Source organism: Schistocerca nitens, chromosome 4 (genome assembly GCF_023898315.1).
Source record: "Schistocerca nitens isolate TAMUIC-IGC-003100 chromosome 4, iqSchNite1.1, whole genome shotgun sequence".
Taxonomy (NCBI): domain Eukaryota; kingdom Metazoa; phylum Arthropoda; class Insecta; order Orthoptera; family Acrididae; genus Schistocerca; species Schistocerca nitens.
Window position 1 is genome coordinate 552726893 of NC_064617.1, and position 26116 is coordinate 552753008.

At 41.4% G+C, this 26116-nt stretch overlaps 1 protein-coding gene across 1 annotated transcript in view; it reads right to left on the bottom strand.

Annotated features, from left to right (window-relative positions):
* Positions 1-26116, bottom strand: part of LOC126251827 (juvenile hormone esterase-like) — an 81000-nt gene that overhangs the window by 18317 nt on the left and 36567 nt on the right. Inside the window, exons 5-8 of the mRNA XM_049952489.1 lie at positions 24682-24881; positions 13864-14014; positions 9218-9399; positions 1946-2075 (exon numbers count right to left, since the gene is read on the bottom strand). Coding sequence (XP_049808446.1) covers positions 1946-2075; positions 9218-9399; positions 13864-14014; positions 24682-24881 — 663 coding nt within the window. The remainder of the gene's footprint in view (positions 1-1945; positions 2076-9217; positions 9400-13863; positions 14015-24681; positions 24882-26116) is intronic.

Here is a 26116-nt window from a genome sequence, read left to right on the forward strand (position 1 = left end):
GCTCATCTGTATCTCGCTGCATGGTTGTAAAGATGAATCTCGCCATGGACGTCGGGAGTGAAGCTGAGCATCATGCAGCCTGTTGCTTACTGTTTGTTCCTAACACGACGTCCAGTGACTGCACAAAAAGCATTATTCAACATGGTGGCGTTGATGTCAGGGTTCCGCCTAGCCATAATCCTTAGGTAGCGGTCATCCACTGCAGTAGTGGCCCTTGGGCGACCTGAGCGAGTCGTGTCACCGACAGTTCCTCTCTCTCTGTATTTCCGAACAACATCGCTTTGGTTCACACCGAGATGCCTGGACATTTCACTTGTTGAGAGCCCTTCCTGGCACAAAGTAACAATGCGGACGCGATCGTACAGCGGTATTGACAGTCTAGGCATGGTCGAACTACAGACAACACGAGCCATGTACCTCTTTCCCGTTCGAATGACAGGAACTAATCGGCTGCCGGACACCCTCAATTTAATAGGCGTTTCTCATGTGTGGTTGTTTACATCTTTCGGCGGGTTTAGTGACATCTCTGAACAGTCAAAGAGACTGGTCTCAATGTTACAGTATTCGCAGTCAACGTCTGTCTTCAGGAGTTCTGGGAACCTGGCCGATACAAAACTTTGATATAAAGGTCAACTTTATTGTCTGTAATACAGCATACAGTCACCTACAATCCTTATTTTACAATCGTTATTGCCTACTTTGGCCCAAATAAACAAGTACTCTTCAAAGTTGAGCTTCTTCTTTCTTCCAGTAGACAAAACAAAGGGCTTATCTTGAACCAAAGTACCATACGGGACCTTAGCTAGCAGTCCTGTACTGTCTGTTATAGTCCAGGTGTTCCAATCAAGATTATATGTATCAGGGAAAACTTCAAGGCCACCATAATGTGCATGATTCCCCCACATAGCAGCAAGGTCAACCAGGTACTGCTTCCACTCACAGCACAAACATCACAAATGAACTGAATTCCCAGTTCACAAAAGTCTTTTGGACCACCAATAAGCTGCTGCTTATTGAATTGGCCAGCAAGGTCAATGACTATTGCATTCAAGCACTTGCACACATGCACACTGCACCTCCAACGGCGACGATAATAACGTCGGATATGCATTGCAGCGGTATGTTTACACAAAGTGTATGGGGGGATCATGCAGATTATGGTGGCCTTGAAGCTTTCCCTGATGCAAATATTCAGGTCTGGAAGACTTGGAGTGCATCAGAGACATCAGGACTACTATCTAAGGTTCCGTATGGCACTTTGGTTACAGACAAGCCTTTTGTTTTGTCAACAGAGGAAAGAAGAAGCTCAACTCTGACGAGTATATATATATATTATTTATTATTATTTTCGATTATTCCCTTTGAAGAGAGCGATTGAACTTGAATAGTCCTGGTTTCGTCTTCTTTCTTCGTTCTCCCAAATTCTCTTCATACGTTCACTGTGTTCTCTCTTGCTTTCTTCTGACCATCTTCCTCCCGCCCCACCCCTACCCCCTTGTTCTTCATGTGTTCTTGTTTACATATATACCATAAGCTGTTATCCGTGCGTCACAACTGTAGTACTAATTTTGGCAAGGTTATTCCTTATTTCATATTAAGAACATCCTAACCTTAATAACGTGAACTAGCGAAAATTTCCCAAACTAAACTTAGAAACAACTGAAGGTAATACTGTAATAAGGATCTGAATTTTTTTTGTCCAGAGTGTCTGACATGATCTAGATGGAGACACAGGACATCCTCAATTATAGGGAATGATTTTGACGTAATTTCAACACCAGATACATTTATATCACGCAGTTTCGGTTTCGGCCCCCAAAGCCAATGTCAAGTATGATTATCTCAAGTGTCATGAGTGACGAAGGCTGAGATAATGCCCTTCGGGACCGAAACAAGTGATGTGCAAAATAAAATGGCAATTGGTGTCGAGTTTTTATTCACTTACCCCATTCGTTTGTAGGTACGTTCTCTCCGCGGTAGTCGAACTCGTAGTAGTAGACTGGTAGATCGGTAACTTCCACTATTTTCCTGACGAGTGCATCAGTGGGATTGAAGAAATCTAGGTCCACCTTAAGCTGTAAGAAAATGAGACATATGTGTTACTGCCGAGTGTACAGAATGTTCTTGACTTACTTTCCAAATACATTCAAAATTTGCAGATCTTGCAGTAGCCATGTTAGCGAAAAAAATTACTGGATATCAGTTTTACCAGTTATGCAAATAACTGATTTTTACATACTGGTATTACCTCCAACATGTTTCAGCACATCTTTGACAGTGCGAGTGGGAATTCCTTACTTAATTTTGTAAAATGCTAATTTGTTGTAAGTAATAGTTGTTCCAGCGGAATTAGACCTGCAAAGGGTTTTTGTCTGTTGCTGTCATTACCTTCATTTTTCTACATTATTGTGTTATTTAGGACACTTTGTACATAGTTGGATATTGGCAGCTTGTCATCTGCAACTGAGAATTGTTACTGTGAGTTTTGATGATGCTCTAAGATGTGCCCATAAGACCTTGCGCAACAATACCTAAAAACTCAACACACAATGATCGCACACAAGACACAATATGAATCGTGCAATGTACCGAAATTATTATTTTGTATATCTCTATTATCTGACGATTTGTAGCATTAAGGCATAGCAATTTAGTTGTAAGTCGTATTAAAATGAATATTTGGAAAGAAAGTGCGAAGATGCAGGTACAAAAATACGCCAGTAGGAAACGAGCGATCAACATCTTAATTAGTTTTAGTGTCAGACTGACACAGAACATCGTTAAACATTACAATAATTGTTAATTACTGTTTAATTATTTCAGGTTAACAATTTCATCGAATTCAATGATTATTAATAGCATTAAATCATGCATATACCACTACAAATTCTTTCTCGTAGACATATCAGCATAATGAGGATAAAAATGGCAGAAAGTTATTTTATAGTTTCTCTTATATCGCGATCGAACAAAGTACGACAAGAATCAAGTTGTGCTTGCAGAGCATCAATGGATTCTTGCATTACTGAGAGCACAGGCTACTATGGTCGCATATAATAACATTCGTAACTTCATATTCAAACATAGCAAGAACCAATACAGAAATAAAAATGGCACATACTCACCTACAATAATAAAGTAGTTTACAAAATAGGCAATATGTTAAGGAAACAGCTACATCAAATAGGACACAGCACAAAGAACACAGCATAGAAAAGCTTTGGAACACAGAAAATAACCACAGACAGATCCAACGGATCAGACATATTTCAACTTATATGTAACTCTTATCATTCATTATACAGAGTGAAAACATGCAGCAAGTTTAAAACCAAATATTCAGAACGTCTTACAGCTCTATTAGGCATCAGCTCTAATAGCACATTTGGTGCCCACTGATTAACCCATAACCATAACTCAACTGCAACAGAAAGTGATTTAAAAATGCTAAAATCCTACCATATCGATATCATAAATCTGTTCTTTCAGAATCCATTAGCAGAAGGAAGACAGATTATGAACAACAACACTACACTATGCCATTACAGACTACGTATGTCATCAAAAGGAACTCTACCAAAAAGTCAATACACACACAGACACACACACACACACACACACACACACACACACACACATACACACACACACACAGACAGACAGACATACATAGGAAGAGCAATTACAAGTAAATGTTAAGATCTGGTGCCAAACGGATATAACAAATGAACATCAACAGGGCTGGGCGCACAACAGCTTTATTAATAACGTGTTTTGTAAACCGAATGAGATAATTGCTAATGAGGTTCCGCAAATACCTACGATGTTGTGTCTGTGATTCAAGAACAAATGAGACTGCAGAGGAAAAAAGATATTTTGAAAGCAGTCTTTAAATAATCACAAAATACAGTCACGAGAGCCGGCCGCGGTGGTCTAGCGGTTCTGGCGCTGCAGTCCGGAACCGCGGGACTGCTACGGTCGCAGGTTCGAATCCTGCCTCGGGCATGGGTGTGTGTGGTGTCCTTAGGTTAGTTAGGTTTAAGTAGTTCTAAGTTCTATGGGACTTATGACCTAAGATGTTGAGTCCCATAGTGCTCAGAGCCATTTGAACCATTTTTTTATAGTCACGAGATACTTTTTCACAACAGAATTGTGTTTGGAAATAAAGTCATTCGCCAACAAAATGCACAGTAACATAATTTAGTTGCAGGTGACAAGTTACCGATGCCTAATAATGTACAGTGGGTCCTAAATAACCCAATAATAGAAAAATGAAGGTAATGACAACAAGAGACAAGAACAGATTTTTAGACATAATGTCATTAGGGTAATTGTTACTTGAAACGTATCACAGAAATGAATACTGACTATCTAGTGGCTTTGGGACAGAGGTTCTGAAACATGTTTGGGTTTATGCATAAAAGGTAGTTGTTTGCGTAAGATGTGAACGTCGTAGGCGGTAAATTCGAAATACAAGCTACGGACTTGAATTATGCACGTGGGTATGATCTTATGTGGAAACATATACACACAGCCATGGTTGAATCAATTATTTAATAAGTTATTGTGTTTCAAGTCACATCAGGTGAACAGCGTCAGTTGTAAAATGTGCTTATTTAACATGAGCTGACACTTGCAAGTAAACGACATGCACATATAAATTTTTAAAGTTATTACTTGGAGCAAATGGCACGAAATCAGATCCGCCTCATATCATGTGACACAAGGGGCTTGTAATTGTGACATAAAATCAAGCAGGAATAATGGAACAATACTGCAAATCAGTAGGAGTATTGCACAATTGCTGTATTGGTCACTCAATAAGAAACCACCAACTGATACACCAATGATTATATTTGAAGCGTTTCGGATAGAATCTATCTTCAGATTGTTATGAACATCTTGATGATCAGATATATAAAGCCTGCCATGACAGCTTTGTTTGTTACATACTGTAAATGGCGATTCGTGATGTGCTGCTAGCTGCCGAGAGAAGATTTCACCTCCGAGACTACAGCCAGCGGACTGTAGTGGGACTTAACCAGTGGAAGGGCCATGCAAGGTGCCATTACTGTTCGACAGCCCCCGAGTTTGAACAAGGTGTCGATGAGCCTGGCCCTACATTGTATTGCTGGTACGGGGCCTGGGCCTCCAGCTTCACGACATCCGCCGTCCGTGATATGCTGCTGGCACCCGCTGAAGTGCACGCCAGTCTGAAAGACTGGGGTGGGCCGCACAGGCTGCCGGTGAGCCAGGATAGGCTGGTGCCTCAGCTGACTGAAGTTTGTTGATTCATTGCCCATCAAGGTGAATCATTTATATGAAGGTGTGGTGTCTGTTCTTTCAGACATGTCCGAAAGAACTGACACATGTATTCGTATAACAAGCACGATTCCAGAGAGCTCTGTATCAGCGACGCCTTACAGCCGATGACAGCCGTCCACACCTGTTCCCCAGCTCGGCCTCCCGCACAGATAGCGTCACAACATCACCTGATCAGCTTATATGCCCCCAAAACGTCTCACCCGAGAGCTGACCGCTACACTGCTTTATAATTTTCGGGAACTCTGCAGTCTTAAATGTTTCAGCGCAGTCAGACTGCGCAGTTATTTAATTGCTTTCCGTTTTCTCAGAGCTGAAAATGTGGCACGGGATCTACTACTTCATGGTTAGTATCTGACAGCTTTTTGCGACCGGTGTGGCCGCGCGGTTCTAGGCGCTACAGTCTGGAACCGCGTGACCGCTACGGTAGCAGGTTCGAATCCTGCCTCGGGCATGGATGTGTGTGATGTCCTTAGGTTGGTTAGGTTTAAGTAGTTCTAAGGTCTAGGGGACTGAAGACCACAGATGTTAAGTCCCATAGTGCTCAGAGCCATTTGAACCATGTGGCAGCTTTTCCGCTTGCTTTGGCACCAAGTAATTGAAGTTTCTATTGAGTGGGTACAGAAATTAATAGCTCTCAGACTGTTAGCCACGTTAAAATTTATATTCATTTGGATATTAATGGTATTAGCTCGCAACCTACCCACCACTGTAGTCGAGGTCAATAACGCACGCCTGTGGTGTCCTAGCCTCGGAAGTAAGTCAGTTCGAATCCTGGTGTTCAATTAAAGTAGCCGGCCGAAGTGGCCGTGCGGTTAAAGGCGCTGCAGTCTGGAACCGCAAGACCGCTACGGTCGCAGGTTCGAATCCTGCCTCGGGCATGGATGTTTGTGATGTCCTTAGGTTAGTTAGGTTTAACTAGTTCTAAGTTCTAGGGGACTAATGACCTCAGCAGTTGAGTCCCATAGTGCTCAGAGCCATTTTGAATTAAAGTATTTAGCCGTCGAGTGTGCTGGATTAAATTCCAGACCACCTCAGAGTGTATCATGAAATGAGGGAGTGTGATAGTTGCGGTTGTGATCCCACCGTTGAGAAGGGACATTAAGCTCAGAAACTCCTTTGGTGCATATCTCATCTTCATCAAACAACACAAGCATAACAGTACACCACGTATGCTTTACTCTGCACAGCTACACTCCGCACACTTACGAAACAAATTTCATACATCCGCAAGAAAAGGGTCAAGCGTGAGCGGAGGAAGAACAGCCTTCCGACAGACGACTGAACCTATCCCGTGGGATACCTCAGCCAAGAACGCCATTCGATATTTACATTTATACAAGAATTTCCGTTCAGTTATGGTTAAACGATCAATTGCACAAATCTGAAGATCGTTCATTGAACTAAATATCTTACGATTACAATTTCCTACTGTTTAAATTGGAACCATAAAACAAAAACTATTGGGAAGACGAGTCAAAGACTGTGTTTTAGTGGCAGTTCACTTAGGGGGGCATCGCAACAGATATATTAACGGTATATATCTAAAAAGTTCAAAAAATGTCGGCTCGTTTCGTATTATCGTGAAATACGAGAGATTGTCACCAATATGATACCCGCAAATATAGAAACAAAGGCGTTTTCCGTTGCGGCGAAACCGATTCATGAAATTTCACTCACCAACTTTGTCCTCCGAATGCGAAAATATTTTTTTAACTCCCGCCAACATAGGAAGAGACGACTGTCATAACAAACAAGAGAAATTACACCTCTCACGGAAAGATTTAGGTTTCTCTTTTCCCGTGTGCTACTCGGGAGTGGATCGATCGGGGAATACTCTGAAAGTGGTTCTCTGTACCCCCTGCCCCGCAATTAAGCGTTAATTGCGGAGTGGTCATGTAAATGCATATCTAGACGTAGCTGCTGATATAGTGCTGATGGTTGTTTACTTTTAACAAATTTTCCACTGCTGTTTCTCTGTCTGCGTGTCTTCTCTGCTCTGTTTGTGACAGACTTCATGTCTAATTGTCTTTAACATGTAACGTTCTGATCAGTTAACTGTTGTTTATGGCTATTTATAGCGAGATGGCCACGTAGCAGAGTCATTTCGTAGAAAATGTGTCCCAAATCTCACAGTCGTACGGACTTAGAAAGACGGCAACTTGACGATGTTATGTTCCATCTTCGGGTAAATGACTTCAATATCTATTTTTTTATAGAATCGATTATTACTGATACGATAACATATTGCTGAGCTGGGGATGTGAGCCCTGCTTCCGGTGCTTAGTGGCAGTGCGTTACCAGCTGACATTGCTCGGTATGGCTACAAAGCTTCAACATGCCATAGGGTTGAAAATCTATGGTGCCTTCCTATTAGCTGATGTAGAAAGAATAGGTGAGCCAGTGATGCATTCATAGTCTGACACAGCACTCAATGATCTGAAACCAAGAAGTCACCATAAGCTGATGATACACTTTTGCAGCTACTCAAGTCTGTGGTAGTTGAAGGAAAGGTTATTTGCATTGATGTTGAAGTATCTATGAAAAGTGTGAATTAAGCATCGGATACCCTATAAACCATTACCATCGCATTACAGACAGAAGTAAGTATGAAAAACTGTGAAATAATTTGTTTACTAAGCAGTGCGTCATTTTCACTGCGCGCCTCTATCTAGCTATGATAACGTCAACGATATGGAGGACAGACAGCTACAAATAAACTTATTTAGAGGTGTTTTGTAAGGAAGTAGACACTCGTAACCATGCTCGTAACGTAGTATTACTAATACCACTTGTTGCTTACGCAGGAAGACGGAAGCTCATGGTCTAATATACAGTCCACGACGAGGTTATTTGAGATGGAGGACGAGCTATGAAAGTATATTTTTCTAAAAAAAAAGTGGAAAATATGACTCCCTTTGTCTACTCAATAACACCGTACTCTAAAAACATATAATACCAGAGATTTGTTGCTATTTTCTAAGGTGCTGCTTACACGGCTTTTCATTTATCTTTTATATAGGAAAGTGTCGGAATCCCCCTTTTGTCTGAACAAGGTCACTTACTATTTTAACCATCTTTACCTTGGTTGGAAACATAATGTGTTGTTCATATAAATTATTCTCTGAATAATTAATGAGTTATATAAAAGTATTCTATTTGGTAGCAGTATATGAAATACCCAGTTAAATGTAATTAATTAAACGTAACTGTAAGTTAGCATTTTCACAGGAGGCCGTTTTGAATAGGTTTGCAACCGCAGTGTTCAATGACTAAACGATTTGAGCTTCATGTTGGCTCTTTCATTAATCATTCCCGCATTAGAGAAAGAATCTATCCTTGTATCAGAAGAAGTTCGAGCGCATTAATTTTTTTCTTTGCGCTTTCGCTGTCAAAAGGTCATGGAAAAGTAGTAAGAGATACCCAACGATGGGAGATCGATAAATGAAAGTGTTTAACATCAAAGTAATTACGTTTTCTTGCAGCAATCACTCAGATTATGCGAAATAATCCCATGGCTATTAAAATGTGCTCTCAGCCGCGACATAATATGTACGCGAAACTTTTCGATTACTCGCATCTTAACATACCACATGACTGGAGGATCTTTCCTTTGTCTACTTACCACTCAGTTGAAGGTTCATTTCAAAGTTCGGAATGGGAAAGAATGTCGAAGAAACTTAAAAATGCCTATTCAGACGAATCATCCCGCCATTTACCTTTAATGATTTCGCAAATTCAAGGAAAATCTTAACCTTCGTTATCAGCCTGGAATTTGAGCAACAGTTCTCCAGAATACAAGTCCACATTCTTCCCATTGCACAAGTCATAACCAAAACACAAGTTTCATAACATTTTTTGGATTGAATTTTTAATTATCAAAGCATTTACTTACCTGGACCAAAGGCTCAGGATTATCTAGGCTGATAGTTTCGTTGCCAAAATAGAAATTCCTAACTGTAAGTGCTGCTTGCGTCTGTTCATTCGTCGTCTGTAGATGAAGACATGGCCCCACCACAGCTTCAAAATTTTCGTTGAGGTTGGCAACAACGTCTGTTTCATTCAGAATATTGGCCCCTAGATGAAACAACGTGTTATTAATGACTCATCGAAAAATTAAAATGTGCAGTAGTACTAGTAATCCATATCTTCTTATCTTACTTTCTGAGCCGGTCTCACCGACTTTATTGTTCACTTATCATGATGAAATCGTCAAGTGTTACTGTTTTATAAAATTTCATCACTCAGCAATGAGTATGATGTACACTGATTTCCTAAACCAGTTAATTATACCTTAAGAATAAATTTGTCAAAAACTGTAACATCTATCTCACGACCCACAACACCAAACGACTCTTAACATTCGCATACACTATATGAAAGTCGTAAATATCTATTGTGAATATGATCCATGGCTTAAAGCGATCGTGGAGTTACTGAGAGACTTCATCTTCAATGCCTTACCTGTGATTCATACGTTTATACCACGTAAAATCCTAGTTTCCAACTTTATAAACAGTATCAACAATCTGTAATAGAAATACAAGTGTCTTTTGCTTGCATCGCCGAGAGTGACGGTATTCACTACAAAATTTGAAACACGTCTAATAAAATATAAAAATATAATATGCATAGAATGAGACGAAGACGGTGTTGTCAAATAAATAAAATACATACAAATAAAGATGGTTACATACGGTTGCACCTAAGTACAGACGAAGTTTCATAAAACGCTGTATTGACACATTATTCTTTCAAGAATAGTTTACACCCCTAAACATGTGATTATAATTTACAATACTGTTACAGCATATGTCACAAAACATTCAGCTCTTATCTGTACTTAGAAGTCTATATAAAAACTTACTTTACAGGCCTCTGTTGACCGACATAAATGTTCCTCCTTTGCAGCCAGCAACGTAGCAACTTGCATCGAAATTGAGTTTTCTTATATAATGAATACGGATCAACGACATGCACTATACCGATGCGGTCATACTCGATAACTGTTTACAACGTGCCACAGTGGTGAAGTCGAGATGACAAATTTGGTATGTTATACTTACGGTCTATCAGACCGGGAAACAAGCTGAAACTGGCCTACTCAAGCCTACACGACTGTCGTGCGAAATGTTTCAATATCCTTTCGTCTTAGTCGGATATTTCGTTAACCTTATGTATTTAAACTTTCCCTTGCGCGTAATGAAAGAAAAAGAAACTTTTGTAAACATTATGCTAGAACTACTTACGTTTACAATTCGATAAAAACTTAATACTTACTGCCACAGTATTTACATAGTTAGAACGCCAGATAAAAAATTGATTTAATTGTTAATTTTGTGGTATTAACATTCACTATATTTTGAAGTAAAATTTACACAGCCGTCAATTTTACGTTTCGAACGTTCAAGAACAGGAAGCGTTTAGTATTCAGGGATAATTTTAGGCAAACTGTCGCACGGCGCGTATGTACTGTAGCTTAGGTGGCTTTTGTTGGTCTACTTCAGGTTGTTTCCCAGGTTGACAAGCCACAAATGTGACATATCTGTTCCTCCATCTCGACTTCATCTATTCTTCTTTTCGACATATCTACACCATTGTCTTACGTTGCAAGCTGTTGTTGTTAACGCACTGTACACTACCTACACAGCTGGTCAACATAATAAGACACAACAAATCACTGGACCTATTCATCATCAACAAACAGAAAAAAATGGTTCAAATGGCTCTGAGCACTATGGGACTTAACTTCTAAGGTCATCAGTCCCGTAGAACTTAGAACTACTTAAACCTAACTAACCTATGGACATCACACACATCCATGCCCGAGGCAGGATTCGAACCTGCGACCGTAGCGGTCGCGCGGTTCCAGACTGTAGCGCCTAGAACCACTCGGCCACTTCGGCCGGCACCAAACAGAAAAAGAAACCATTATAGTATCAGAGACCTTTAATTGGTTTCTAAACTCAGACACAATGTTAATATTGTAAGGCAACACTTTTTTCTGCGTTTCTTCTTTTTATACACTAATGAAGAATAATATTTCTTTTCCTAGGCTACGTAGAATCTAAGGGAGCGAAAAACAATGCCTGCTGAATTTGTTTTTAGTTTCAACAGAATCGCTTCTGAATACCGTTGAGAAAAACGATAACAGTGCCATTTATCTGTGAGTTGAAGAACTCTTGAAAATGACAGTGATGTCATTACCTGTGAATGAGGTGGAGTGCACGCATAGGCCAACTAGAGACGTAATATTCACCACCAGTTCAATTCTGCTGGCTCAAAGTAATGAAAAATTACTACTATGTGTCATTTATGGTGATATGCGTTTTATTATTTGATGAACATATAATTATAAGGACATAAGACACTAATATAATCTTAAGATTCGTCTGTTTTCATATAAGAGGAGAGATAATTTAACAAAAAAGAAAGCTTCTTACACGTTTGAAGGACTGCAGTTTAAAATTTCCTATGTAGAAGCTTCGCCTTTAAAAGTAAACCCCATAAATAAAATACCTTTAGGTCCGGACATACCCCAGATTACTTAAGATACCATGGAGATCGAGAATAACAAATGAAGTCTTTAAAGAACTTTCCAGAGACTGAGAAATAGTCAATTAGCTAGGAAGAGAGAGGTTGCGCATTTAGGACATATCAAGCGAAACGAAAGATAGCAATCTGGTGCCGATAATGGTAGGCAGAAGAGGAAATGGAAGAAAAAGGGCGGCTCGCCTGAAACAAAATAGGCAGTTGGACAAATTAACAGCAATTCAGTAGCTGAGCCATCTGAGAAGCTGCGGAAATACACTAATAGGCCAAAACATTATGACCACTGTCCACCGCAAGGTTGTATACTGCCTGGTGACGTTGAGGCCAGATGACATGGTAAGAGAAGCATAGGAGTGGAACAGAGACGGATAGGGAATCATTCTAGGAACGATAAGTTGCGCAAAAGGGGAAATCCGACGACTTAAGCTACTTTGACAAAAGCCAGGGTGTTGTGGTCCGGCCGGCCGTTGTGGCCGAGCGGTTCTAGGCGCTTCAGTCGGGAACCGCGCTGCTGCTTCAAAAATGGCTCTGAGCACTATGGGACTTAACTTCTAAGGTCATCAGTCCCCTAGAACTTAGAACTACTTAAACCTAACTAACCTGCGACCGTAGCGGTCACGTGGTTCCAGACTGTAGCGCCTAGAACCGCACGGCCACACCGGCATGCGCTGCTGCTTCGGTCGCAGGTTCGAATCCTGCTTCGGGCATGGATGTGTGTGCTGTCCTTAGGTTAGTTAGATTTAAGTAGCTCTAAGTCTATGGGACTGATGATCTGAGATGTTAAGCCCCATAATGCTCAGAGTCATTTGAACCATTTGTTGTGGCCCGGTGCCTGGGAGCGGGAATCTCGGAAACGACGAAACTCGTAGGATTTTTGCGTGCTGCTGTCATGAGCACCTATTGCGAAGTGGTTGAAGAATGCTAAAATCACGAATAAGCGACAAGAAGTTTGCGTCCCTACCTCATCACAGAACACAACATCGGAAGGTTGCCCGCTCTCTAAAACAGGATAGACTGCGATCTGTGGCAGATCTGACGACAGAGGTTAGTGCTGGCGCAGCCACATGTATTTTGGAGCACACAATTCTGTGTACAGCGTTGAGGATAATGTTCCGCAGCAGCAGGCTCTTAAGTGTTCCCACGTTGACACAACAACATCGTCAATTAGTGGACACGGGATCACCGAGTTTGGACCGCGGATCAATGGGATAGCGAAGGTTGATCGGATGAATCCGGTTTATTGTTAATCCAGGTCGATGGTCGTGTCCACATACGCCGCCATCCAGGCAGACGGCTGCTCGAAACACATAGGGGTCCCGGACGCAGGCTGGTGGGAGCAGTATTATGGGCGGCATTCATCTGGGCTTCCATGGGACCTGCGGTAGTAATCGAACGCACCATAACAGCAGTACGTGAATATTATTAGGGAACACCTGTAACCACTTCCCTCAACGGCGACGGCATCTTTCAGCAGGAGAGCTGTCGGTGCCACAGGGTCGGAATCGTGCTACAGTGATTTGCGGAGTGTGATAGTGAACTGGCGTTGGTGCCTTGGCCAACAAATTCGGCTTGTCTGAATCAGATGGAACCAAACTGGGACGCTATCGATCACCAGGTCCGCGCCTACAAACCTACTGCCAGTAAATTACGGGAAGGGTGTGACCTGTGCGTAGGCATCTGTTGCCACAAACCTCTGGAAACCCATCAAGTACTTGTCGAATTCATACCACGCAGAATCACTGCTGAATTGCGCTCCAGAAGTGGTCCAACGTGTTTTTAAGTAGGTGGTATAGTGTCTTGGCGCATCAGAGCATGATCCCAAATACCCTTTAGTTGATAAGCATTGTAATAAAAAGAAGAACGAAGCAATTCTGATAATAGGAATACAGCGTAGAACCATTTTTTAAACGGTGACTTTAGTAGCTTGACAGCCCGTCACATTACACCGTGGTTTGTCGTAGTCGAGACACGCTCGTTACGTACACTTACCATTCTCAATAGATGTAACGCCGATCATGATGGGCACTCTGTTGAAAGTGCCTGCACTCACAGTCCGAATTGGAGACTCTCGTACGAAAGCACCTTCGATATCCGGTTCGATAGTAGGTGCCCAAACGTTGTAAGAGAAGTACAGTTTTTCCTGAAAGACAAACGAAAACACTGCATTAAATTTCCATTTTCAGTGCAAAGGTTTATAAGCGTGTTACTCGCAGCACGTAACGTAAATCTATTTGCTCTAATTTATTTTTACAACATTGTAAGTAGGTAACTGATTGTGTAACAATAAATTCGATATTTCTACACACATTTACACGCTCTCGACAAGAATTTAATTTGTAATGCTACAGATACCCAGACAATTTGTACTCTATCTGCACAATTATGGTCTGATATTGTCCATCATAGCTCCGTTTCACCTTCGGTGCCATGAATGTAATTGTATAATGCAACTTTCGTTCATCGAGAAACCCCACAGGAAGGAAATAACCAGAGAGATACACGTAAGAGATACTGTCTGTGTGCACTGTCAGTTTGTGTAAGATAATATACAAAGTAAGGAAAATAATAAATTAGAGTACAATATTAATGGATTACTTCTCAAGCGCATCACAATACTCGAATATTTAGGTGTTGTTTAAAAATTGATACGAAAGTAACGGACGCATAGATGCCGTGGTGGGGAAGGTGATCCAAGACTTAGTAATAGTAGCAGTTTTATTCATCCATGGATTATTTATACAAGTATGCAGAAAGCGTCATGACATAATAGTTCAAGAAGACACGACTAAAATATTGACACGCACATAAAGACTTTTACGCACTTACTGGCCTAATTTGACTGGGACGAGACAGAGTGTTGCCCACGGCTTTGCAACAAGAACCATGGCGGAATTTGTCTCAAATACATATAGGGAAACCACATAAAAATCTAGACCACATTAGCCCCATGGAGACTGGAGCCTCCGTCCAGATTTCAGTGCCAAGCATTTCATAACAACGCAGCTTCATTCACTTTATTTCTATGTGCCGTTTGAGAAGAAGCTATTTGATACTGTGAAACGCTAGTTCTACACTGTAAACTCATCTCTCACTGGCAGTGACTCCATTCACTACAGACTCTATCAGATGACATCAGGATCTCATCGTTTATGTTTTGTGTACAGCAACTTCTCATTTGATTGAGTGAAAAATTGAATCAGAACTCTCCATAACGAGTGAGAAGTTGACCTCGCAAAGAGCATAACGTGATGTTATTATACATTACAGAGTTTTTTTACTAATATATTCCAGAAAATAAAAAAGTTAAATGAAACTTTACAGCACTAAAGTATAGTGTCAAGTTACAGAGATGTTTTATTATTGTTGTTTACTAGCTACCCCCGATCCTCCCTGATGTAATTCAGTCTGGTTAAGTGGAAAGGAAAGAAAAGAGAACACGCACGTTTCTAATATGCAAGGCAATTAAATATGCGTCCTAAACTCCTTCTTCCCCCTCTCCCCCTCCCCCTACCAGCTCCGTTCATTCAACCCCTATGTCCATCACCTCCTCTCCCTTCCTCTGTCAGTGTCTTCCTCCCCATCTCCTCTAGTCCCCTCTCTCCCCCAAAATCTCTGCCCATCACCTCCTCCACCTTTCTATGACCATCTTCCCCATCCATCCGCTCCTGCCCTCCCCCTGTCCATCTCCACATTTCCCTCTCTTTGACCTTGAGTCTCACTTATTGATCTTCCATATTCAGATTCTGTAGCAGTATTCTAATTATAATCCAATAAACCATAAATAGAATCTTCCTGATGGTTAACAATGTTTCGTTGTTGCATACTACATATATTTATGTTGTGTCTAGACCATACAGCCCAGACACAATGCTGTAGCCGATAGGGCACGCAAAGCTAACGCAGACGGGCGTGAAGTCTGGAACATGAGACTTATAAATGCACTAAAGAAAAATACGTAGCTTTTTTAATACTTAACTTTATTCTCTTGTTGGAATACATATCTCCTGCATACTCGTAAGCTATTGGCACTGATACAAATGGCGCCTTGCTAGGTGGTCGCCATTTAACTTAGCAGAGGGCTATTCTACTGTCTATCTCTCGGCAAATGAGAGCAAGGCTTAGCACGTCCAATCGCTAGCTATGTTGTCTGTACAACTGGGGACGAGGTCTCCTCAGTCTCTCGAGACCTGCCATGTGGTGGCGCTAGGTTTGCGATCCCACAGTGGCGACACGCGGGTCCGACATGTACTACAGGACCGCGGCCGATTTAAGTTACCACCTAGCAAGTGTGGTGTCTAGCGGTGACACCACAATTTATATATTACATCTACTAAAAATATATAAACTACGCCCGTCTGTATGTTCATTAGAGTATTGTGTAAAAATTATCATGTGTATTTATATACCTATATATTTGAATGCAACTTTGTGTGGAAACATCAAGGGAACTGGCGAAGAACTTTCGGATATTTGTTTTCAACAGTGGAACATGAAGTTTTTGCTAACAACATATCTGCTTTACGAACTGTATTAATATGGCATATGACGCTCTAATAGGTATATAGAAACGCGCTCGTATTTAAATCCAACATTCTGTCAAAATTTCAAAGCAATCGGTGTCTAACTTTCGGAGGCATACTATTTGGAACCACTGAACATTTAAATTTTCATTCACTTAAATTTGCGTTACTGTTTTGGGGAGTTCGAGTTAGTATTCACACCAAGACTGCTGACATTCTTAAAAATATCCGGAATCCGATACATCGATATTTATAAGAATGTTTTTATTGAATGTCGATATATCGGGGAAATACACTCCTGGAAATTGAAATAAGAACACCGTGAATTCATTGTCCCAGGAAGGGGAAACTTTATTGACACATTCCTGGGGTCAGATACATCACATGATCACACTGACAGAACCACAGGCACATAGACACAGGCAACAGAGCATGCACAATGTCGGCACTAGTACAGTGTATATCCACCTTTCGCAGCAATGCAGGCTGCTATTCTCCCATGGAGACGATCGTAGAGATACTGGATGTAGTCCTGTGGAACGGCTTGCCATGCCATTTCCACCTGGCGCCTCAGCTGGACCAGCGTTCGTGCTGGACGTGCAGACCGCGTGAGACGACGCTTCATCCAGTCCTAAATATGCTCAATGGGGGACAGATCCGGAGATCTTGCTGGCCAGGGTAGTTGACTTACACCTTCTAGAGCACGTTGGGTGGCACGGGATACATGCGGACGTGCATTGTCCTGTTGGAACAGCAAGTTCCCTTGCCGGTCTAGGAATGGTAGAACGATGGGTTCGATAACGGTTTGGATGTACCGTGCACTATTCAGTGTCCCCTCGACGATCACCAGTGGTGTACGGCCAGTGTAGGAGATCACTCCCCACACCATGATGCCGGGTGTTGGCCCTGTGTGCCTCGGTCGTATGCAGTCCTGATTGTGGCGCTCACCTGCACGGCGCCAAACACGCATACGACCATCATTGGCACCAAGGCAGAAGCGACTCTCATCGCTGAAGACGACACGTCTCCATTCGTCCCTCCATTCACGCCTGTCGCGACACCACTGGAGGCGGGCTGCACGATGTTGGGGCGTGAGCGGAAGACGGCCTAACGGTGTGCGGGATCGTAGCCCAGCTTCATGGAGACGGTTGCGAATGGTCCTCGCCGATACCCCAGGAGCAACAGTGTCCCTAATTTGCTGGGAAGTGGCGGTGCGGTCCCCTACGGCACTGCGTAGGATCCTACGGTCTTGGCGTGCATCCGTGCGTCGCTGCGGTCCGGTCCCAGGTCGACGGGCACGTGCACCTTCCGCCGACCACTGGCGACAACATCGATGTACTGTGGAGACCTCACGCCCCACGTGTTGAGCAATTCGGCGGTACGTCCACCCGGCCTCCCGCATGCCCACTATACGCCCTCGCTCAAAGTCCGTCAACTGCACATACGGTTCACGTCCACGCTGTCGCGGCATGCTACCAGTGTTAAAGACTGCGATGGAGCTCCGTATGCCACGGCAAACTGGCTGACACTGACGGCGGCGGTGCACAAATGCTGCGCAGCTAGCGCCATTCGACGGCCAACACCGCGGGTCCTGGTGTGTCCGCTGTGCCGTGCGTGTAATCATTGCTTGTACAGCCCTCTCGCAGTGTCCGGAGCAAGTATGGTGGGTCTGACACACCGGTGTCAATGTGTTCTTTTTTCCATTTCCAGGAGTGTATATCGTTACATCGAAGAAAAAATATTTATGTACCGTCCTATAAAAATATCGGCTGCACTTGTAAATAAAATGCCCGTTTTAGAGTTGTATATTCAAGTATTGATTCATTGTTATATATTCCGTACATCAACAAGCCAGCAGCCTGCCTATCCCCCTTAGAACACGAACTGAAAGGAAAACAATGCAATTTCATGCTTGGCGATATCCACTTTGCTAACAATGGTAACTGCATGTAAGTGCCGCGATAAAAGTTGTCCGTCGTCCAGTTTCGATCCGTATGGGATTTGTCCAGAGTACTTTATGACGATTTCCCTGTTTTTTCAATTCTGCCAACCCCAACGACCTAGCAGTTGTAGTTTCAAAACTGCATGGTGAAGTTAAACGTTGCAGTTTCAGTTGGTAGCGCCGAGCGCCGATTACATCAACATTTCCCCTCACACGTCTCCAACCACCAAGACCAGTCTTGTTATTTAGATTTTTGTTCATTTTCAGCAGCTGTTTTTGAAGAGCGCTGATGAGAGGAAATAACACACTAGTTCCGTTAATTTTTTTTAACGCTACTTCTTCATATCGGGAATCTTGTTGTTCCATTTACACCGCCACCTTCCCTTTTCCCTCGGCCCCCAAGTGCAATCGGTCCACTTCTTTGTGTCACCTATACTTGCTGGTGCTGCACACAGCCAAAGAGAAAGATTAGACGTGATGCAAGCGCAAAAAGTAGTATGACTTTTTCACATGGTGAAACTAAAAATTATTTTCTATTACTGTTTCAAATGAACAATTTGAAATATTTACCGAAAATTGCGGAAAAAATAAAAATAAAAATATTGGCGTTTGATATTGCCATTTCGATATTGATATATAGACATACATACAGATTCTTATCGAAAAAATATCGATATGTAATATTCTTGAAGTAAGAGTGGTGAGACAATAAAGAAGACAACGGCCTAGGTTGAAGCATTTGGAAGACATCTAGAAGAGGAAGCGTGTGAGAATTACATGGAACTGAAACGAACAGCCAATAGTAAACGAGAGTGGTTGCAGCGTAGGGGTATTACGTTTCGAATATGTGTATGCTACTGTTTTCACCAAACCCAACACACTGTTACGTAAGTAAATCTTCGCTGTAAGAAATATATTGCTGAACAGGTACTTCTTTAAAACTCATTTAAATTTTATTTTATTGATCTCTTCAGCCTTCTTGCGCGAATTATTGTACAAATGCTGTTTTTGAGTTCTAATTTATTCTTCCTTGTTAAATGTAAATGAGGTCAGTACCTGGTACCATGGATATGTACTTACTGTTCCTGCAGTGATCATCAAAGTTATTTTTATGTGTATTAAGAACTGGGAAAATTACTCACATGTGTAACTGAAATACCCAATGTTTTAAGAATTTTTCGCAGTTGGCCAGATTACTGCATTGCCTGTATTTTGAAAACTGTATTCACATTTTACGCATTTGTTCTCGGGAACAGAATTCCATAGCTAAAAAATGAGTACCGGTACTCATTTGAACAGCAACTAGACAACACTGGCTATTACTCACTGATGACAGTACCCTATGGCCATAATCTGCTAACAACATTCTATTTTCAAGTATCTATGTGTATTTGTAATGTTCCACCTCAAATATAAGGTTTACCGCTTTTAGTGCGTTTTGGAAAAAGTACACTTTAATAGAAAAAATTCAATGCTTATAATGATAATAGATAGTCACTGGAATACGACAGAGTAAAGAGAGTTGTAGAGGCTGGGACGGGTGCGTCATCCCATCAGTGAATGCGAAACATGCCACACGAGAGAGCGCGCTAGTCAGACAGGCGGAATTCGTTCGCGGGCTGCGGTGTTAACAGGAGATTTGCACAGCGAGGTAGATTCGAAAACGGCAGATTATGCTTGTGTTCATTTGCGAGGAGTGAGTTAATTTAGCAGCATGGGAGATTCTCGCAAGCCTGATATTCATGACTTGCAGGGGGTAGGGACGAAAACCGAGACAAGAGCTTATGCTACAACACAATATTAATAAGTTGTCGCTAGCTTCGGATATAGAGCTGTTCTACATTATTGTTGTCGCCGACCAATGTTTCCACAAGATTACAACATTTGACGACGCCGGCATCCCAAGACTGTACGATTGACGCATAGAGTGATCATCAATTTAAACTGCAAATCCCAGTGATTATTTTGAAATATAGTTGTTATTGTGTAATTTAATGTCTTGTAACGGTGTGGAATCTGTGTGGAAACTACATTATAGAACTATAATCCTGTTACCTAGGATAATGGTTCAAATGGCTCAGAGTACTATGGGACTCAACATCTGTGGTCATCAGTCCCCTAGAACTTAGAACTACTTAAACCTAACTAACCTAAGCACATCACACACATCCATGCCCGAGGCAGGATTCGAACCTGCGACCGTAGCGGTCACGTCGTTCCAAAGTGAAGCGCCTAGAACCGCACGGCCACAACGGCCGGCGTGTTACCTTGGATAGAACCCTAATTTTAAGATCTCTATTCGCATGAACGAGAATCACGAATACGTAGTAGAATTTAACAGAAATACACCAAGTATTGTTTCTTTAATAACTTCACAAGGAAATCTAAATTAACTAACAGCCAGTTTGCGCAATCACCGCCGTTCAGGTTAGTATTGTTGTTCAACGCTAGCAGTGGCAATGTATACTAACAATAGGGAGGGAGGGAAGAGGACGAATCCATGAACACCGCAAACAAATAAAAAATTACAAATTTCGGTAAAAGTTGTTCACTTTTAACAACACCAAGAAAATATTTGTATGACATTCGCTGTGAAAAGTCGCATCCACTGCTACTGCCTTCATTTTTGGATGAAGTTTAAATGAACAAATTTAAATGAACTATAGAATATGGTACATGATTTAATTAAAAGTAATATATATTTCTTTTAAAAAGATAATTACAAAATGTGGGTATTGCTTGGGTTAAAGTAGGCCTACTTACATTATTTGTATACTGTCACTTAACAGATTTAGATAACGAGAGAAATTGGCTTTTGCTTCTACATTACTGTGTGTTGATCATTTGGGGTGCCTTATTTCAGCTTTGTTTCAACAGTTCATATTTCATAGTTTCAGTGGTGTGAACTTCTATTTTTCTTTTCTGAATAATACATATAAAAATAAATTTATGTAGGTAAGTGTTAGTGTAGTGGAAATCTGTATGCTGTTGTTTTCAAGGTCATTTCAGTGTTACAGTAATCAAAGTATGTTTTATCATATTAAGAATATTCTAACAAAACTATTCGGCAGGGTAATTCAGGCTTTTTAATTTAGTAATTCCTGGATATATTTGCATCAGCAGAGAAAATACAGAACTATGTAAAAGAGTAATATATGAAGTTGTAGATCACGTACGACACTGCTCTTATCATCTGACTTTGCTAGACGTTTGTTAAGTTCAACAGCTACAATACTATTTCAAAATCATCCATGTTCATCTGGAGAAACTGAAAGAATCACCTAGTGCTAATGTCTGTTTTTGAGAAAGATCGGTAACAAATGGTTCAAATGGCTCTGAGCACTATGGGACTCAACTACTGTGGTCATCAGTCCCCTAGAACTTAGAACTACTTAAACCTAACTAACCTAAGACATCACACACATCCATGCCAGAGGCAGGATTCGAACCTGCGACCGTAGCGGCAGCGCGGTTCCAGACTGTAGCGCCTAGAACCGCTTGGCCACTCAGGTCGGCCATCAGTAACAATTGAAACCCTTTTACCCATTAATAAATCCATGTCAGATATACTATAATAGTTAAATCAGTTGTTATTGCCATTCACGGTAGCGAATTGAATGTGTTTTCTGATATAGACAGTGGAGTATTCAAACGTGGTAGCTTTTGCATTTGAAGTCCCTAGGTACCTATAAGATCACATAGTCAAGTGTTTTAACTGATTGGGTTATGGTGGCCCTGCATGGTCATATCACTCCAACTGAGAATCACTATTTATTCCTATGAATTTTGTGTTTGTCATCCACTCCGTAGGGGTACCAACTACATTTAATTTAACAGTTTTATCCTGACCTGAAATTCGTGGCATTTGTTTTCTTGTAGTTCAGCCTAAGTTTACTGAAAGATGGGAAATGTTAAACCTCATTGAGTTTTTATCTGATTTTCGAACAAGTATTTCGCTTGTTTTCTCAGCGATTGTAATATTAATGTCATGAGCGAAGAGATTTTATTCCTCATGTATAACACTATTGGGTTATGTCATTTATGCGTACCAGGAAGAGTGTTGATCCTAATATGCTATATCGAAAAACTCACACGTGTTTGTATTTTGTTCGTAGAAGCGTTTCACTAAGAGTTCAGCCGTTTTCCAGTTTTGTGTAGTCTCTGTTCCATGTAACCTGCCTGCCTGGCATGCTTGAAACCAGTAATTAAGTACACCCCCTTCTGCTAATGATTCTACTCTAGTTAGTCGAATATCATGATTAAGACTATAAGAAGCCACAGATTGGGCTAAGAGTGTGTTTGTGGCGCACTAATCCTCGTTATGGCCATCAAGTACCACATCTGTAAGTTCTTATGTAGCTGATTCTGTATAGCTAACACTTTGGAATCCCTGCTGCGATCCTCTTAGACGGTTGTACTTATTGAAGTAATTCATTAACTTGTATTCCATATATGATTCTATTACTTTTGAAAATGCTGACAGCAGGAAAATGGGCTAGAAATTTTCTAACTCTTCTACATTATCTTCCTTAATCAGAAGCACCGCGCTTACATGTTTTAAATAGTTTAGAAAATTCTCTGATTTGAATAACTAAAATATGAATTTAGTGTGTTTCTTAAGATTGCATACTACTCTGTAGCACACATACTGATATTTCACATAAAGTTTTGAATAATTTTACTGACTTCTTGTAATGTGGTTGGTAATAAGTTCATTGTACTTAGTGCAAAATTTTACAGGTGTTTTATTTGTTGTAATTTCACTGTAGTACCTGAAAAATGACGTTTAACATAGTTCGCTAGTTGATGTGGGTCATTTCTTACTTCATCCTCTCTCTTTTGTTTGTATGTTATTGTGATTTTGTTTTTCTCTCTCTGTTCAGTAACATACCAGAATGCTCTGCTTTTGTGCCAGTAATGGGAAGGTTGTTTGTGAGGGTACTACTGGTGGAGTCTATGACACCTGTGTTTATGCTTGTACCCAAGCATAAAATTACATTAACTGTTGTTGTTGAGACTTTATCTATAACTGTTAATTTGTCGAAAGTAATCCCGACCGATCACCGTAGCAACATGTGTAAAGGCAACTGCCATCGGTGGTATTTCCAACCACAGCTCTATTAAAGCGTGACTGAGCATTAAGTCAGAAAAGATCGACAAAATGTAAATTGGTGCCGCAAATGAAGGACGCTATCTTGTACAGGTTACCACCCATTTCTCAAGGCACAACACTGTCCAAGGTGATGGCTGAATTGTGCTACATATGTCCTGCTGCCAGGCCTACTGATGCTCTTCTCCTTTTAACTCTGACAATGCTTGATACCCACCGTGTTGGAGTGACAGCATAACGTCACTTTCTCTTTCTCCGTGCCTTCCTACCAACAGCCAGTTCCAAATCAACCTCGTTTCTTCTGCCTTGCATTTTCCAGCTCTTCCAGGAAGATATATTTCCTACAAGACTGAAGACGAAGATACCCTCTAACTAACCTGTAACAGATCCCACATTTCTCACAGTGTCAAAGTAATTTAAGAAAGAGGAGTAAGTAAATAGTGAATGACTGTATATAAGTTTGTCATGCATATGAGTTGAGTTACATCTAAACAAAAACGATACTAAAAGCTTTTGTGCTGTTGCAGCTTTTTGGGCTGATTCAGAGGTTCAAATGACGGAAGAAAAAGTTATTAGTTGATTTTTACTGAGAAAATATGCTTCAGCAAGATTTTTTAGTTAGATTTTTAGACGTTTATAAATCGAAACATTTAGGCCCTCACAAAAGTATAGCAGGGATGCTCATGAAACTTAAAAGGGAACCTTTGGAAACTAAAATATCCGCACTTTTACTTGGTGGCCCATCGCGTCATATTACTTGATGACTGATGCATAGCCGGCCGCGGTTGTCTCGCGGTTCTAGGCGCGCAGTCCGGAACCGTGCGACTGCTACGGTCGCAGGTTCGAATCCTGCCTCGGGCATGGATGTGTGTGATGTCCTTAGGTTAGTTAGGTTTAAGTAGTTCTAAGTTCTAGGGGACTGATGACCACAGCAGTTGAGTTCCATAGTGCTCAGAGCCATTTGAACCATTTGAACTGATGCATACTTCGTCACAAAAGTGTTCGCAATCCTCGGATTTCCTTTGACCATGAAATGTGCAGGGATCTAATAATATTGTCATTTAAATGCTTGCAGAGCGCTTGCTGAGACTAATCATCCTTTTTTTCTTTTTTTGAAACCAAGGTGAAGGTTTCGGCGCCTGGTGTAGTCTCATTCTTCGTACGCTGCTGGTGCCGGTATTACGTTTCCTCCAACTTCGTGAAATCTTCTGACACAAGAACAGAGCAGGGCTCACCTCATCCGTCATTAAGAGCGACTGGTCCACTAGAAGGTCAGTGGCGTTGACAGATCGTAAGAACTCCACCAGCTGCTGCGAGTTTTCCGCCTCGTAGCCGAGGACGGAACCCAGTGCGAAGGCGTGGTGCCGGGCATCGCGCACCAGCGACATGCGGGCGACGAAGGTGCCGCTCTGGTCCACCAGCTGTGAGAAGAGACCTGCAGCAGGCGTACACACACACACACATACGTCAGCCACTCAATACATGCATAGCTAAGCGTGGTAGTCAGCATTTGTCGGGTAGTCTGTGGTATGATCAGCATTACTTAATTCGTTTCTATTTGGTTTTCCTTGCCTTACAAGGCCTTACAGTTATCTGTTTACGATTTTTGTTACCTTATTTGTATTAAGTACAATAAAATCTTTATAACTTTCCACTGTTTGGAATTCCAAAGAAAATTAAATGGAATGCCTAAATAGTCTCAGTCGTAGGTAAAACTAGTAACAGATTCGAAAGGACTCTGGGAAGACGTAAATCAGATTAGAGGGGGAACTGCTTACAAAATACTCGTGTGATCAGTCCATAATATTTGTCAAGTGTATGGAACCGAGCGAAGTGGCGCAGTGGTTAGCACACTGGACTCACTTTCGGGAGGATGACGGTTCAATCCCGCGTCCGGCCATCCTGATTTAGGTTTCCGTGCTTCCCCTAAATCTCTACAAGCAAATTCCGGAATGGTTCCTTTGAAAGGGCACGGCCGACTTCATTCCCCGTCCTTTCCTAATCCGATGAGACCAATGACCTCGCTGTTTGGTCCCTTCCCCCATACAACCCACTCAAGTGTATGGGACCCATGCTAAAAAAGACTCACAGGGTTTTTATGCTGCACCTACACACAGACTGCTGTCAAATACAGAAATTTTAATTAAAGATCTGTTTATAATGTTCTGTATACCATAAAAACAACCGGAATGTCGTTTTTTGTAAGGAAGCATTGGTTACAGAATGACAAGCCATTTCCATTAAATACCTTACTTCTATTTGCCTACGGTTCCTGAGAAGAAAAGGGCTTACAAACAAACAATTATACTGCGACTGGGTGACTAATGCTGTCAACAAATGAAAACTCGTGCTTAGTGAACAGTGATTTCGTGTGTACGGCTCATATATCCTTACATGCCATAGATTTACGTGACATTATTTCCTTTTTATTTGATTATAGCTTATTCTTTCACTGTATTCAGGCTGACTATTGATCATAGGTACGCGACATCACGTCGAATAATATCCTCCTTTTGAAAGAGTGCAGGAAGGTACATTGCTGACTGCAACAGTATTACAGCTTCAAACATTTGCAGTACTTCCTTGTGAACCACGTTGCTGTTCACTCATGGAAAAGCTTTATTCTCGCATACTGATCCATGGGTCGTTTAACATTTGAATAGGACGTGA